At 42.0% G+C, this 18,078-nt stretch overlaps 1 protein-coding gene across 1 annotated transcript in view; it reads left to right on the forward strand.

Moving 5' to 3' along the window:
* Nucleotides 1–18,078, forward strand: part of fgd (faciogenital dysplasia) — a 41,137-nt gene that overhangs the window by 16,068 nt on the left and 6,991 nt on the right. The window contains exons 2-5 of the mRNA XM_058052291.2: nucleotides 10,987–11,145; nucleotides 13,613–13,817; nucleotides 13,899–14,490; nucleotides 16,225–16,314. Of these exons, the coding sequence (XP_057908274.2) occupies nucleotides 10,987–11,145; nucleotides 13,613–13,817; nucleotides 13,899–14,490; nucleotides 16,225–16,314 (1,046 nt within the window). The remainder of the gene's footprint in view (nucleotides 1–10,986; nucleotides 11,146–13,612; nucleotides 13,818–13,898; nucleotides 14,491–16,224; nucleotides 16,315–18,078) is intronic.

An 18,078-nucleotide genomic window follows, 5' to 3' on the forward strand; every position in this document is an offset into this window, starting at 1 on the left:
AGGGTCTGGTTGACATACATTCTGGAGCGGGACCCCAATGTTGAGCAGCTTTGGCCCGCTTACATGATCGCGGTTGATCCTCTCGGATCGGTGATCTCAGCAGTGTAGCAACAGGCCTCTCATGTATCAACATAATCAAGTCCATTCATTGGATGGATTTAAGTGTAATTAAACTGTGACTTGAGTACTTGACAGAATTCCTTGCTATACTTGAAATGGGCTAATTTTGCATGCACAATGGATAGACAAAATCGGCAAGCAGAACATGAAAAGGGACTTTAAAAACATACCCCATCAAATGTTATTGTCAAGAAACTCCTGTTTATTGAATTCGCTCATCGTTGGACCTCAAACAATGCACAACGATGAGTGAATTCAAGAAACAATACAAGCAGTTGATGTTTGCTTAATACAAGGATGAAGAGTCTTGAACCAGTCATGATGTGCTATATATATCACTATATTGACACTTACTATGGTACCCATTATGTCATTGTATGGTGATATCACCTTGTACTTCGGTACGAGGTGCATTATTGCAAAAAAAAAACAAAAAAAACCTTAAACTGTATTATGGAAAAGCAGGAAGTGAACAAATGTAACAGTTACTGATTGTAAAAGTACCAGAACTGATTATGATTAAATGAGTCCAGTACCTCCTGAGCCATCAAGCGCTCCATAAACACCATAAGTACGTATTAATGCCAACACTGTCATGTATCAGCCGCTTGTCGTCAAGGCTACGAACAAAGATGCACACAGTAGGCTTGTGTGAAAAGTCCCAAGAACTCCTGAGAAGTGGAAAAAAAAAGTATTACATCATGTATCACCACCCTCCTTTCAAAGTCTGGACAGGTTGACTTTTAGACCGAGCCAAAGTAGGGGATGTGTATCACACAAAACTATTTCAATACATGGGGTGAAACAGTGATGCAGCCTATCCTGGAGTGGACGCTCTGTGTGAGTTAGTTAGCGTCACATTTATCGTGAAGGTGTTTATTTTTATTATTTCGTCCACTCCCTGTAATTAGAAGCTCATGAAAGTCATTCCAGTGGTTTTTTTGTCTTCATTCCTTGGCTGAATCAAGTAAAAGTCATTTTGGTTAAAGCTGCTGGTGGTGATGTGGAAAGAAGCCTTAAAGCAACAATACTGCATGGAGTGCAACAGTTTGTATATATTTAAGAACAGAATTAGCGGTCTATGATATAGTAGAAATAGGCAGAACATGACTTGTGTTTATAATTGTGTCTAACTTCTGATTTTGTGCACTGTATGCACAGCCCGGGGAGACAAAAATGTCTTTATTCTGCTTTTTGACTCACCTACCATCTGCGTTATTCAGTCACCATGGTAATTATACCCATGGCTTCCTCTTTACCCACAGCACCTGGGTCCTCCTCTTACAGTAGTTGATGGTATTTCCTGCAGCGTTGGCATGATAATTACAGGAACGAGCATTCAAAAAAAGAGGTCAAGTGATCGGATAATAATGGACCAGCATCTTCTGCAGCCGCATTCTTGACCAGCAGCCCCCTTTTTAATATGTCGATTGAACAGTAAGAAGACACAAGTGCCGTGTTTTCCCCAGTATTGTGTGTCCTTTGCGTGCATGCGCCTGCATGCATGCGCCCTTTGCTTTTCCCATTTGTTGTGAGCAGTCAGTCAGAAAGTGTTAGGAGCCCTCTTGTCTCCATTGAAGCATGTGTGTTTGTCTTTGAATGGGACTTTGGCGTCCGACAGGAAAAATGGAGGAATCACACGCAAACACACACAGAAACATGACAAACGTCTAGTCAGACAACCGAGAACGATGAGGAATGGCTCCGTGCAGTAAACGGATAATTCAAGAGTTTTTACTGCAGGACCAAAAGTGAGTGCATGTGTGTAATGTGTGTTTTTTATGGTTCTTACAGTATTCCTACTTTAGGGATGTTTGACTGGAGAGTCAGTTCTTGCTATATTCCCATCGGGGTGTGTGGGGGGGGCTTTATTGCATCCTTGTAAAATGGAATCTCAGTACCTGTGAACACATGGAGCTGCTTTTCACAGACTACCATACATGGTGAATTTCTAGACGGAAAGCTGCTCCTGGTGATCTTTTGTTTGCTACTTTAGCCGTTTGCTAGTTCATTCCTCTTATTTTTCAGTTTGTTCGCTTTGTATGCTGACTTGTACCACACAGTCTGACATATGACCGAAAATGTTAGAATTCAAGATAAAGGAGTGACAATGTACTGATTTTACTTGACCGCTATCAACTTGTGCACCACATGTTGACCAATCTTGGCTTGATTGCTTTAAGACTTGGAAATTTGAAGATGAGAGGAGGATATTTCGATGTTAAGTCCAATAAACTAGATATCAAAATACTCTAGTCCCAGACTCTGCAATTATGACCGTTAGAATACTATTTGTTGTGTAATTTTAAGAACAATAAGAATGTTTTTATATTAGGGATGTTCCGATCAGGGGCGGCACGGCGGTCGAGTGGTTTGCGCGCAGACCTCACAGCTAGGAGACCAGGGTTCAATTCCACCCTCGGTCATCTCTGTGTGGAGTTTGCATGTTCTCCCCGTGCATGCGTGGGTTTTCTCCGGGTACTCCGGTTTCCTCCCACATTCCAAAAACATGCTAGGTTAATTGGCGACTCCAAATTGTCCATAGGTATGAATGTGAGTGTGAATGGTTGTTTGTCTATATGTGCCCTGTGATTGGCTGGCGACCAGTCCAGGGTGTACCCCGCCTATCGCCCAAAGACAGCTGGGATAGGCTCCAGCATCCTCCGTGACCCTCATGAGGAAAAAGCGGTAGAAAATGAATGAATGTTCCGATCAGAGTTTTATGCTGCCGATACGATCCCAATAATTCACGAGTGACTTAGACCGATACTGATACCAATATCGATTTTTTTTTTCTTGTGAGAGCTACTTTTACAAAACAAAAATGGCCAAGAGCTACTCATTTTGGTAACATTTATTTTCATAGCCAAACAAAGCCAATATGCTTGTTTTACCAGAACATTACCTAAATACACACTTTGTATTTCACAATGCATTTATTTATAGTCTTCTCACATTATAAACTGAAAACCTTGTTCTGCGCTCAGAGAGTAGATCAAATATCGGTGTGCACAATGCCCATTTTAGGCACAGTTCCTCCTGCACTAAAAGTGCTACATAGTGTCTGCATGCTCCTGAATCCATACTGAGGTGGTACTCATTCCAAAATTTTGCCCAAATTTAAAGCTTGTACACTTCCTGTTTTTTTTGCAGGTATATTTTCACCTCCAGTGTGAGAAAGTTTTAAAAAATCCAGAGGAAAAAGTTGAGTTTTTAAATAAATGATGAATGTGTAAACACACTAACTCTACTCAACACAGTAGTTCTTTCAGACAAGCTTCTACTGTTGAGTAGCCGAGAAGGACCCCAAGGACTCCAATGCTGTAAGGGGCAACAGTGGAGCCATTTGGGAGGAAATTGAAGCCTTTATTAGCCTGTCTAGCGTCCACCTGGATTCTATAACAGGCATCTCCTTGTACACTAATTTGTGTATGTTCGTGTGTACTGCGATTTAAGAACTCCGTTCATAACTACAGTATTCCTAATCCAAATTATTTCTTCAAGCTTGAATAGCATGAAGTTTTTGCCAAGCTTTGTTCATTATTTGAGTTTGGCGAGCTCAATGCTGACACGGCTTTTCAGCATCCAAGTGACACTTTGAAACCGATTGTGACGTCAAGAACCCCAAAGAGTGTGCGGTGATCTTTTGTCCCGTTATGTAGCAGTACAGTTCAATAGCGACAATGGGCAGATACTCCCCAGTTCCTCACCCTTACCTCCGAGCTTCCTTAGGCGCCCAGTCCCGTTTTGCACGGACTGACATTTTTGACCTCTACTGGGTTGGGCTCACATGCTCTGGGACACTTTGGCTGTCAGCAGGCTCACAGACGCTCCCCTCCACATGCTGACATCCATCCTGCCTGCCTGGAACAGATGCAGGGTGGTGCAAGTGGGCACTTCCTCCGTTCGAGTGCGAGCACACACCACAAGAACGGGGGCCAAGGGAGGTGTCAAATATTTCTGAATAATTCTATCTTGGCAGACTTAGCGGTTAGCACAGGTGCCCAACAGCAAAAATATAAACCCCAGGCTGTTTCTATTTAAATACAATGGATATTGTTGATTTTATTTATTTCCTGAATGTGCTGCAAAAGCTGGACGGGCTTCATCCTCAACACTTGTCTCGCTTTGTCGACAGTGTTTTGCTTGGCATTGCTTTTGATAGCTGCTGTCGTCACAGTAGCACATTGAACGGTGTCAAAGTAATTACAGGGTTTGGTCTGCATCTGGGTTTTATCCACTCTGCGTTATGTATGCATATGCATGTGTTTGCCATGTGTGGCAAAATTGTTGTCCTCAGTTTCCTTTAACATTCATGTCATCAATTTAGTGATTGTCCAGTCAAACCCACACTGAGATTTAGACTACTTTTCTCTGACAAAGTAATAGTTTAGTTCAGGGGTCTCAAGGCCGGGCCGCATCAGGTTTTCAAAAAAAAAAAAAAAATGCATTTATTAAAAACAGAAAAATATACAAACTTTTTCAGTGCTTTGGTTTCGATTTTCTACAAGAAAAGCTCTGATAAAACATTCCACTGTTCTCAAATATCTTAATTTTTATTTTTCTGCACAAAATAAGATGAAAAATAAATAAACAAATCAAGAATAAAGAAAATCAATCAATCAGTAATAAATAAATATTATAATAATAATAATAAAACGGAAACCACATATAGTTGGTGGGTAGACAAATTATTTTTTTCAGATTAAAATGAACAAAGCATTATTAGAGCCCTGTAGACATGACAAAACACGACTATAGTCACATTTATACTCTTTTTATTTACAACATATTGCGCAACTGCAGGGTCTTGAGACACATGCTAACTCGCAAACTAGAGAGCTAGCGACCTAAATGGTAGCCTTCAAGTTATTTTCCTTTTAACTTAAATAGCCAAAAACTTACCACTTCCACACGGATAGGGAGGATAACTATTAACAGTTATTTAACCTTTAACATGAACATTAATCAAACGTAATAATTTTTTCTGGGTACATGATACCATACAGCATCCATATCAAACTTGCGCGGGCCGCACTAACATTAAACTTTCATATCAAGGCGGGGGCCTCAAACTAGTGTCCTGCGGGCCACATTTGGCCCGCAGGCCGCGTGTTTGAGACCCCTGGTTTTAGTTCCTCCAACTGGAGTAGTGAAGGCTTCAAAGACCTTCAGGATATCATCCTCATTATAATACGGCCATTTTAGGACAGTGGATGATTGTGATTTGTTTTGAAAATGCTATTTCAGGCTTCGGCTGCTGTTGACTCATAGAATAGACCTGTGTTTGTCATGACCCCCCACCCCCGATGGCAATGGAAATAGTTGGGAGTATGGTCTGACAGGCACCCATGGAGCTTCATCCTGAATTCTGTGCTAAATGACCAGTTAGGTTTGAGCATTGCTTAGTGAAAGCCTCCATTGACAGTCACTTACATTAGGCTTCAGTAGTTTCTGGGACAGTTGAGCGTTCTCCACCACAGTCCGTAAACCCTCTTGTTCTCTTGTTTGTCTTCTGTAATTGCTAATGTGTGTCTCCGTCCTTTTACATTGCTCTGGCCTGCTACAGCTCAGTGCAGACAGAAAAAAAAACAGATCCCTTTTTGCAAAACTTTGTATCAGATGCGCTGAAATTTCGAACATATTCAGTTGTTAATCAGTGTTGTCTGCTGTTGTGATTGTTACTGTAAACTCTGACCGGTCCTGCGTGTGGCGGCTGACTCCTAGGGGCCTTGAGTCATGCAGTTGGAAAAAGGTCTCAGGTCAGTGAGTGTGTCACAACCCATCCCGTCTCTCTTCTGTGCAGGCAGCAAGGACACAAGCGCATAAAGAGGTAAATAAAGACTGCTTCTTGACCTGATTTGCAGTTGTTGTTACCGCTCTGCTCCGTAAAGGGCAACAGACTAGGTGCTTGTTGATTTATGTGCCTCTACTAAGCTGTTTTTCACTTATTTATGTCGACCGACTTACTGTATTAACAATATAGATCATCAGCATTTCCTTGGTAATAGCTGTTGTGCATTCTGTTTGAATGTCCATTTGGTTTGTGGCTGTATTTACAGAATATATAAGTATGTATTTTAATTAATCCATTTTAGCAGTAATGAATGCAAGCTTGTGTACAATGATGATTCCCAAAGATCTTTGTATTAATGCCGTAATCAGGCAACTCCTACGTTGTGTGTGTGTGTGTGTGTGATGGCTGTGTCATTTTAAGCATCTTGCAAGACAATACAAAAAAATAAAAAATAAAATAATGTATTAGAAGCGTGTTGGCCAAAAGGAACCTTGATGCAAGTCGTCGTTTTTGTGTGTCTGGAGCTTTAATGTTAAGTAGCTGCACAACTACATATCTCCTATAATGAACTTTATACATTTTTTTACCCAACTTTTAAACACAAAAACACAATCAGTAGCTGTTGCATTTGTTCACTTCCTGCTTTCCTGATATAGTTTAAGGTTATTAATTTATTTATTTCCCATACCGAGGTGCGAGGTGGTGTGACCATACAATGACATAATGGGTACCATGGTGTCATGGTGTGGTCGTGTCGCCTCGTGCTTCGGTATGGGACAAAAAAAAAAACACAAAAAAAACCCCTTGAACTATATTGGGAAAGCAGGAGGTGAACAAATGTAACAGTTGCATTATGTGATGCATTCAATTGTAATCTGATGCATGTTCAAATGAAATAAAACCATTAAAAAGAATACAAATACCATATTACACTATATTGGACTACATTGCATTTGGTTCAGAATCGAAAGGAATCGATCCACTTAGACAAATCGGTTTCTGTCGTTATCAAGACGGCGACCATTGTGGAGTTTTGTTTGGATGTGCACCAAGCAATTGCAAAAACATCTCTGTTCTATGAAGTTGAATTAGTACTTTTTTCAGCGTGGATATTGCCAACATTCTATTTCACGTTTCCTACCGGAAGTAAAAGCAGACATGACTGGGTTTCCCCCCCCCCCCCCTTACTAACATTATTGCTTCTTAAATACCACTTGGCAATGTTGTGTGATTTTTGTCACTGGTGCTCCAGTCAACTACTGTACAGTCCTTTGTTTGTTTTTACTCCATTCTCAGCCATCTGGTACCACCATGTTCTCTTTCCAACCTCTAGCACTCACCCCTTCATCTTAAGCTATACTGAAGATTCATTCATTCATTCATTCATTTTCTACCGCTTTTTCCTCACGAGGGTTGCGGGGGGTGCTGGAGCCTATTCCAACTGTCTTCGGACGAGAGGCGGGGTACACCCTGGACCGGTCGCCAGCCAATCACAGGGCACATATAGACAAACAACCATTCACACTCACATTAATACTTATGGACAATTTGGATGCTTCCATTTATTTAGTATGTGGTCATTTAAGCTGCATTGGTGGGCTTATTCAAACGAGCTGCCCTTTTTTTTTTTTACATGTCATTAGTGTTTCATCACGCTATCATGACCACACGTATGTGTCTGTGTTGCCTGTAGCTTACTTCTCATTGTCGTTTTTTTAGTGTGAGACTGTGGTTAGAAAGTCAATATGAGCCAGCTCAGAGAGGCAGAATGGAACAACAGAAGTTGTAATGCATCCAGTGGCGCTGGGAAATACGATACTCATATGGGGATAATGAGGTGTCACGCACAGAAAAAGGAGGTCTTGGCTGGGCATAGTGGTTTTTTTTTTTTGTGGGGGTCGACCTGATTGACTATTGGTCTGACTGTAGAAGAAACTGTGCTTGACTGTGAGTGATCTGTCTACCTAACAGGACTCAAGGGATGATGTGTGATAAATGACTCAAAAAGGGGGTGGGGGGGTGGGGGGGGGATGTCGCCTTCGGGTTGACAGTGACAGACGGCTCGTGAGGCTTGTGCATCACCTTGAGCTGTATGTGTCTCTGGGGTTTGTTCTGAAATGAAGCCTTTACCATTAAAAAGTCAGTCAAGTGAAATGTGGGGCAAACAGAGGACGGGGGGGGGGGTGTTGTCTCACTTGAAGTGACTTTCTTGAGGGTCAAATAGCTGAAAGTATCGGAATATTTCCTCAGAGACAGAAACAATCATGACATGGCTAATAACGTTACACATTTTTATTGCTATTGAATTAACATACAGCGCGCAGACCTCACAGCTAGGAGACCGGGGTTCAATTCCACCCTCGGCCATCTTTGTGTGGAGTTTGCATATTCTCCCCGTGCATGCGTGGGTTTTCTCCGGGTACTCCGGTTTCCTCCCACATTCCAAAAACATGCTAGGTTAATTGGTGACTCCAAATTGTCCATAGGTATGAATGTGAGTGTGAATGGTTGTTTGTCTATATGTGCCCTGTGATTGGCTGGCGACCAGTCCAGGGTGTACCCAGCCTCTCGGCCAAAGACAGCTGGGATAGGCTCCAGCATCCCCCTGCGACCCTCGTGAGGAAAAAGCGGTAGAAAATGAATGAATGAATGAATTAACATACAGTGAAAAAATGTGGATTAGATAATTGGAGCAGTGGATGGTTGTCATGGTGATGTGGAGCCAGTAGAGCCTGCTGCCAATAACGGTCCTCAGAAGTGTAATTCCTGCTTAATTGCCCCATTCATCCATCTCTCAATAACGGTGGGGGGGGGCTGAGCAAAGCAAATTAATAATGAGTCTTTATTCTCTTGTGTGTCGTTAACAAAATCACTCTTAATAATCACACACTTGTTTTGTCGGTCACATCTGTTGGTTCCCAGTATGAATACTGTTATTCTACTGGTAAAGATGTACCTGTAGTGTCTGAGCTGCACAATCACGTTTCTCTGTTGTCCCAGGAGGAGCAACCTGGAATCAGGTTTGGCAGGTATTCACACCAGGGAAAGGACAAATGCTGTTGAAGGACTTCTCAGTTTTGTCATTTTTTGTTGACTCAATTCTCATGTTTTTTCCCGACAATTTCCTTTGACTAATTAATTAATTCATTCATTCAGGCATTGTCCTTTGTACAATTACATGCACTTGTTAAATGTTAAAGCCATGATTTACAAGTTTTAACTCAAAACAATCCTGTTCCTGTAAAGTGTTTTGATATGGCGGCCAGACTTTTGTTTCCGTGGCTCCACAAGAGTTTCCATAGGTACCAGCAGACATGCTACCACCATGCACACTTGTTTGTTTTTCCCAGGCATGACCCCCCAGACCTTCCTAGGTCACAGAGTACTTGGTTAGGCATGAAAGTTGACTTGAAGTCAAAGTTAGCGTCTGACTCAATTTACCAGAGGTCTCTGATTAACAGTGTGCTAATAATGTTGTGTGTTGCTGGGGGGGGTCATATGCGTGACTAGTGTGCAGATTATTTTCTTTTTTTGCTGCTCCTTGTTTGGAGAGCTGCAGTGCACAACACAAAAATATAATAAGTAGTGATAGCAGGAGTCCTGTAGACAAACAACCATTCACACTCACATCCATACCTATGGACAATTTGCCTGGCATGTTTTTAGAAGGAAGCCGGAGTACCCGGAGAAAACCCATGCATGCACGGGGAGAACATGCAAACTCCACACATGTAGGCTGAGGGTGGAATTGAACTCGGGTTTCCTAGCTGTGAGACCTGCGTGCTAACCACTCGGTCCGCCATGCCGCCCAATAACTAATATATTAATTCATTCATTTTCTACCGCTTATCCTCACGAGCGTCGCGGGGGTGCTGGAGCCTATCCCAGCTGTCTTGGGGCGAGAGGCGGGGTACAATCTGGACTGGTGGCCAGCCAATCACAGGGCACATATAGACAAACAACCATTCACACTCACATTCATACCTATGGACAATTTGGAGTTGCCAATTAACCTAGCATGTTTTTGGAATGTGGGAGGAATCCGGAGTACCCAGAGAAAACCCACGCATGCACGAGGAGAACATGCAAACTCTACACAGAGATGGCCGAGGGTGGAATTGAACCCTGGTCTCATATTAAGTAGTGGTAGCAGGAGTCATTCATTCATTCATTCATTCATTCATTTTGTACCGCTTTTCCTCACGAGGGTCGTGGGGGTGCTGGAGCCTATCCCAGCTGTCTTGGGGCGAGAGGCGGGGTACACCCTGGACTGGTCGCCAGCCAATCACAGGACACATATAGACAAACAACCATTCACACTCACATTCATACCTATGGACAATTTGGAGTCGCCAATTAACCTAGCATGTTTTTGGAATGTGGGAGGAAACCGGAGTACCCAGAGAAAACCCACGCATGCACGGGGAGAACATGCAAACTCCACACAGACATGGCCGAGGGTGGAATTGAACCCTGGTCTCATAATAAGTAGTGGTAGCAGGAGTCCTGTTGATTAATTTTGCACTGTACTGCTATCACTATCATTGGTGATGCTATTCATTTATCCCTTTATATTAATCTAGATATTTTCCACCTGTATTAGGTTCATTTTCACATGCAAACATTAAATATGATGACTATAAAACACAAAACATTTGTAGTTTCATTCAGTCCTAAGTTCTGTTTTTTTGTCCGCTTTTCACTTCCTGTAATTGCACATCCTGTAGTGGGGTGTCTCGGCTCTGTTACTCACTCACAGGGCTCGGGAAATGACCTTTGGATGCCTGGCTACTTCTTTAAAAATGTTACTGTTGCCATCTAACCCTCTCTCACGCAAACTCAGTCTGAGAAGATTAAAATATCGTCAATCAGATACCAATCTGGAGCTCGGTCCGCTGCCTCAGGCCGATTGACACGATCGATGCAGTGACTCTCCGCTCAGCATAATCCCCAAAACACACACTCAGCCCAAGGTCATGCACTTCCTGTATTGTCATAGTGTTGAGAAGGGTTGTGCGTGCTTTGTTAAGATGAAACTCATCTCTATCATTCTTCATGTTCCATCTCAGACCTTGCTCCAGCCTCCCAACAGTACCAGTGTGGGTCAGCGGACTCCCTGTGTTCTCCACGGCTGCTAAAAAAGGGACTATGTCACGAAAAGCCTGCCATCAAGCCGTGGCACCAGCCGTCCACATCGCCCAGGCCGTCGGCAGCACAGAAACCTCAAGGTATCAAGGCTGCTCCTATTATTGCACACCGCCATTTTACAGCCTGATCCTGTGTTGTCATTTATTCTTCTCTGACACACTCTGTCATGTGATTTAAAAAAAAAAAAAAAAGTACATGTCAGCTCACTGCCCTCATGCTGTCACTCAAATTGCTCACTAGGTCGCCTCCTCTCAAGCTGCTGCTTTAAAAAGCAGGCCAGAGGCTCCTTGGGGATTGTGTTGCGGCATCTTTGATGAATGCTAATTATGAACATGTGTTGTGTTGGGGGAATTTTGGGAGAACCAGAGTAGCGCTGTAGTATTGGGCTCCATATTGTAGCGGCCCATAATTCATACATGGCTTGCTTAATGATATGTTAGCAAATTTAGCATGACTAAAATTGGTGGAAATTTATTTTATTTAGTTCCAAGTGATTGACGAGCCAATATGTGGAATTATGACATTCATTCATTCATTTTCTACCACTTTTCCTCACGAGGGTCGCAGGGGGTGCTGGAGCCTATCCCAGCTGTCTTTGGGCGAGAGGCGGGGTACACCCTGGACTGGTCGCCAGCCAATCACAGGGCACAGGAATTATGACATAATACCGATAAATGCAATAACATTAAAACATAGCTTTGATAACCAAAAAAAAAGTGAGATTACTCATACTGTGAGCAAATCAAGCGCTCCTTTTCTCTGACCTGCTGCAAACTTCCTGTCGTAACTTCCCCTGAGCTCACTGATTAAAAAAAAAAAATGCTGTCGATTGTGTAGGACATTTATTCAAACAATCAAACAATTTCGGGCCACCTGAAACTCCAGCATCGCAATGATGTCCGGGGCTTGTTCCTATCGCTGCCGTGTTTGAAACTCCAAAGGGCCAATATGTGGAATTATGACATTCATTCATTCATTTTCTACCGCTTTTCCTCACGAGGGTCGCGGGGGTGCTGGAGCCTATCCCAGCTGTCTTTGGGCGAGAGGCGGGGTACACCCTGGACTGGTCGCCAGCCAATCACAGGGCACAGGACTTATGACATAATACCGATAAATGCAATAACATTAAAACATAGCTTCGATAACCGGAAAAAAAGTGAGATTACGCGTACTGTGAGCAAATCAAGCGCTTCTTTTCTCTGACCTGCTGCAAACTTCCTGTCGTAACTTCCCCTGAGCTCACTGATAAAAAAAAAAAAAAAAATGCTGTCGATTGTGTAGGACATTTATTCAAACAATCAAACAATTTCGGGCCACCTGAAACTCCAGCATCGCAATGATGTCCGGGGCTTGTTCCTATCGCTTCCGTGTTTGAAAACTCCAAAGGGCCAATATGTGGAATTATGACATTCATTCATTCATTTTCTACCGCTTTTCCTCACGAGGGTCGCAGGGGGTGCTGGAGCCTATCCCAGCTGTCTTTGGGCGAGAGGCGGGGTACACCCTGAACTGGTCGCCAGCCAATCACAGGGCACAGGAATTATGACATAATACCGATAAATCCAATAATATTAAAAAATAGCTCCGATAACCGTAAAAAAAAAGTTCCAGTAAAGTGAGATTACTCGTACTTTGAGCAAATCAAGCGCTCCTTTTCTCTGACCTGCTGCAAACTTCCTGTCGTAACTTCCCCTGAGCTCACTGATAAAAAAAAAAACAAAAAACATGCTGTCGATTGTGTAGGACATTTATTCAAACAATCAAACAATTTCGGGCCACCTGAAGCTCCAGCATCGCAATGATGTCCGGGGCTTGTTCCTATCGCTTCTGTGTTTGAAAACTCCCAAAAAACTTTTGCTAGAGACGACCATTTTTAAAGATAGGGACTTTTGTCGCCACGGTTTGTACTTCAGAACTGACGTTATTATTTTTAATATTTTGTTAACCATTGTGATGTCATGATCAGTACAAGTACAGTTTGTTAAATCCAACTTTTAACATACAGTTAAACCTAAATGTAAAAAATAATATCAAAAGTTATCAGTATCGCATCGGTCTTGAGAAGCAAGTTACCGCATTGGTAAAAAAAATGTTGCTTTTTTTTTTTTTACATTTACAAATACACTTTGTCAGCAACAACATAAATACAGCATATGCAAATATATGTAATATATATATAAGTGTGTATAGAGAAGCATTAGCACCGTACACATGCTTTACATAGTACAGTCTGCATCGTTTTCAGTGGACTACACTGGACTACAACTCTTGAGGAACTGTGGTGCTGCACACACACACACACACACACACACACACACACACACACCAGTATCCTGTTCTGAAATAAGGAAGTCGTCAGACTGCTGAAACTCGCTGTAGTTCGACACTGCTATTATTTGTGAGTGTTCCAGCTCACGTGTGGATCTTATGGATAAGACCATGGAAATTTTCTCAATCTGATTTTTAATAATCCACGCCTGCAACGTCAAGTTTGTGAGTCACTCGCTGTGCTTGTTTTGCTTTATTTTTCGACGGATGCTTCTCTAGTGCCCCCTAAACCTGCACATCTGCTCGCTCTCGGGCAAGACAAGAAACCCAAGAGGATACCTCCAGCACCCTGTAGGCCTTTGCCAGCACCTCCTATATCACCTAAACCCAAGCCCAGTGCTGTGCCACCTATTCTGGGGGCAGCACAGCCACAGCGGGAGGTTCAGAAAGTGGGGCTGCTCATCGAAAGGTTTGAAAATTCAAGGTGAGAATTAAAAAATGTATGAAATGATAAATAACATTGTTTTGCATCCTGTCTTATTGTATGTTATTTATTTCTTCTTAGGGTCCCCATCTTGGGGGTCCACCCCCGCCCCCACCTGCACCTGGGTCTTAGAATGGACACTGCATCTGACATCACCTCCACCTGTGGCCAGGACACCTCGATGAAGGTTCTGGAAGACCCTTGCCCTGTGGAAAAACTTGGACCATGTACCTCTGAAGGATCAGATGATGCAACCGAACTGTCCTGCCTGGCATCCATGCACATCGACGGCTCCGATGACACACCTTTGGATGTGGAGGTCGACATCACGCACGGCGATGGTTGCCTTGACGACGTCTCCTCTCACGAGCTCTTAGACAATCCGGACTCCTCCGAGCAGATGAAGATTCCAAACCGGGACAGTGGTATTGACAGCCCGTCGTGCGCCGCAGAAGGCGAAGCGTTCCCTAATGAGGACGCCATCGATGAGGAGGATCATTACGATAGTGTCACGGAAACGGAAAGCGTGTCCTGTTGTGTTACCCTGAGCAACAAACGAGACTCGACTCAGGATGAGGACAGTGACTTAGACGAGGGCAGTGGCGGAGAGGTCAATTCTCTGACTGACACACAAAGCGGTTATCTGGCGGACGCACACTCGGAGGCCCACAAAGTGAGTATCGACATTCCATATTTCAGTCTCATTAGTTGGAACCTTTTTCCTCACGAGGGTCGCGGGGGTGTTGGAGCCTATCCCAGCTGTCTTCGGGCGTGAGGCGGGGTACACCCAATCACAGGACACATATAGACAAACAACCATTCACACTCACATTCATACCTATGGACAATTTGGAGTCGCCAATTAACCTAGCATGTTTTTGGAATGTGGGAGGAAACCGGAGTACCCGGAAAATTTTATATTATATTATATATTATATTATCCCAGCCTGAATAGACATCTTCAAAGAATACTTCTCATGAAACGTTATACATTATGACAGCCTCAGTTTGCCGATCGACTCGACTCTAAAAGCAGCTCCGCTGTTACATAAAGAGATGAATACCTGCCCCAAAGCAGTAATAGGAGCTTTGTGATGGACGCTGTATGAAAGACTCCCTGCATCTGAGCTGAAGTTTCACTTTTCTCTTGTCCTTCAGCTCCGCTATTGATCGTAAACAAAACACTTGCATCGGGTGTATTGCATAAGGACGGTGAGGTTAGACAAAGCTTAAAGCGATTGTGTTCATCTCTCGACGTTTCCGAGGATGGGTGTGACCATATTTTTGTGAAGCTACGGCTGACATTGTGGAGGATGTGGCTTTGGTTAGTGATGTGTTTTGCACAATGAAACAATTGGACTGCTTATCAGAATGTGTGTTGGTATTGCCTTCCCTGAGACAGTTTGGGGATGCTCAGGGTTTAAAAATGAGACTCGATATTCAGGGTAGAAAAAGGAAAGTTATCATTTTAGTTAGGAGCACAAAAGTGAAAGATATAAGAGGATGTAGGGCATCATCAGCATCAAGGTTTCCTGCATTTAAAGGTGCAGAAAATAGAACTTGTCATTTCTAATAGTCTACACGAGGGGTCTCAAACTCAATTTACCTGGGGGCCACTGGAGCTAGGGACTAGGCCGCATCAGGTTTTCCAAAAAAAACACATTTATTAAAAACAGAAAAATGAATAAACTTTGCTTTGGTTCCGATTTTCAACAAGAAAAGCTCTCATAAAACATTCCACTGTTCTCAAATATCTTAATTTTTATTTTTCTGCACAAAATAAGATGAAAAATAAATAAACAAATCAAGAATAAAGAAAATCAATCAGTAATAAATAAATATAATAATAATAAAAACTTAAGAAACCACATATAGTTGGTGGGTAGACAAATTATTTTTTTCAGATTAAAATGAACAAAGCATTATTAGAGCCCTGTAGACATGACAAAACACGACTATAGTCACATTTATACTCTTTTTATTTACAACATATTGCGCAACTGCAGGGTCTTGAGACACATGCTAACTCGCAAACTAGAGAGCTAGCGACCTAAACGGTAGCCTTCAAGTTATTTCCTTGAAATTTAAATAGCCAAAAACTTACCACTTCCACACGGATAGGGAGGATAACTATTAACAGTTATTTAACCTTTAACATGAACATTAATCAAACGTAATAATTTTTTCTGGGTACATGATACCATACAGCATCCATATCAAACTTGCGCGGGCCGCACTAACATTAAACTTTCATATCAAGGCGGGGGCCTCAAACTAGTGTCCTGCGGGCCACATTTGGCCCGCGGGCCGCGTGTTTGAGACCCCTGGTCTACACACAATTTGTGAGTGTGCATGTCTGTTGTCGAGACAAGTGTTTATATGTGTTTGTGTGTGTCGTATCCATCAGTGCTCAGAGGCGCAGAGGCTGCTGAACATTGCCAAAGAACTTCTCCACACTGAAGAAGCCTACGTCAAAAGGCTGAACCTCCTCGACCAGGTAAAGGACGGAAGTCTCGTTTCTCCCAGATGTTGCTGTTGTAAACATCATGGTGTGTTTTGGTGCCTTTCGGTCCAAATTTCAATATCCTAACCGTGCCAACTGTCTTAGCGATTGAGATCAGGCTTGAGCCGGATTAAATAAGTGCTCCGTGATCCGTAGGACAACAACATTCCTTTATGAATTATTGTGTGTAAGTCAAAGCCGTGAGAGAAAAAACGGACTGATGTCTGACCATGCATGTAATTGTACACCGTCGCCGTAAATCCAAGCTAAGTGATACATGTGAGATACATGTAGACATGTACAAATGTGTGCAAATCCCTAGATTAATGATGGATTAAAGATTTGTGTCTCTTGAATGTTAGCAGGGTTTATAATTAGAAGGCAAAAAAAAAGAGACAATGGTGTCTAGTGACGGATGATGAGAAGCAACGTTTATTTCCATGCTATTAAAAGGCACATTAGGAGAACACTGGTCACTTGGAATAAAATGTGTCTTTATAACAGATTTTTAGCATGAACCAAATGTACAATTTGGACAAATCATGTGTAGGAAGTAAGTTCAACATAGGCATTTCTAAAAAATTAAATTATTATTAAATAAAAAAAATTAAATTATTATTATTAAATTTAAAATTAAATTATTATTAAATTTAAAATTAATTATTGTAAATTATTAAAAATTAAATTAAAAATGTCAGAAATTAGTTATACCCTTTAGTCATACTTTTGACCCCACCCAGGTTGAGATTTTGACATGTTTGCCGACCTTCACATGTTCGTGATCAGAGCTTTTGTCCTTTCTAATCTGTATATACTTAGTTACGACCCTGTCACCATGCGGCCACGGTACTTCCTAGCGTTCCCGCTTGCAGTGGTCACGCCACATTCATGTGACATTGATTGGTTTCCATGGAAATGTTTGTGCAGATCCATTACTGTGCCTCTGGCCATGCAAATACAAGGTTCTGAAAGTAATTAAACAAAGCAGATGTATTCCTAATCTGAGCTTGAATTTACAGCAAGGGTGGGCAAACTACGGCCCCGGGGGGCCACATATGGCCCGTCAAGTGTTTGAATACGACCCGCCCGTTCTTTCCAAAGTATTTAATTTAATTTTGATGGTTTAAGTATTTTTTTTTTTTTTATCAATTTTGTTATTTGATGTGGTCTGCTTTTTACAAAGTGCTCCTGAAAAAAAGGGACACAAAATAATAATAATAATAATTTATTATAATAATAATTTTTATTTGTATAGCGCTTTTCAGAGTACTCAAAGACGCTTTAGAGTGGTGAAAAATAAATAAAAATAGAGTTGAGTAATAACAGAGTAAACGATGCATTAAAATACAATATATAAGCATTCATTCAGAGCTAAAACAAGGCTAAAAGCGGGGCGGGGTGCAGCAGTCGGGTATAAAAAGTTAGACATTAAAAACGGATTTACGGGACACTGGAATGGCATGAGCAGACACGTTTAAAAAATGAATTATACATTATATTATATATGAAATATATATTAAATTATGGTAAAGTGGGTAAAATGTATATATTTTAATTCTATAACAATTCTAAATACATAAAATATACATATTATATATATTTTTTTAATTGGATTTAAACGGGTGGGTTTTGAGTTGTTTTTTGAAGGAGGGAAGGTCGGGGCAAGCATGGAGTGAATGGGGCAAAGAGTTCCAGAGGGTGGGGGCAGCAATGGAAAAGGTTCTGTCTCCCCAAAACATTTGCCCACCCCTGATTTAC

This window comes from Doryrhamphus excisus, linkage group LG15 (assembly GCF_037039965.1).
Source record: "Doryrhamphus excisus strain RoL-2023G ecotype Guam linkage group LG15, RoL_Dexc_Guam_v1.1, whole genome shotgun sequence".
Lineage (NCBI taxonomy): Eukaryota > Metazoa > Chordata > Actinopteri > Syngnathiformes > Syngnathidae > Doryrhamphus > Doryrhamphus excisus.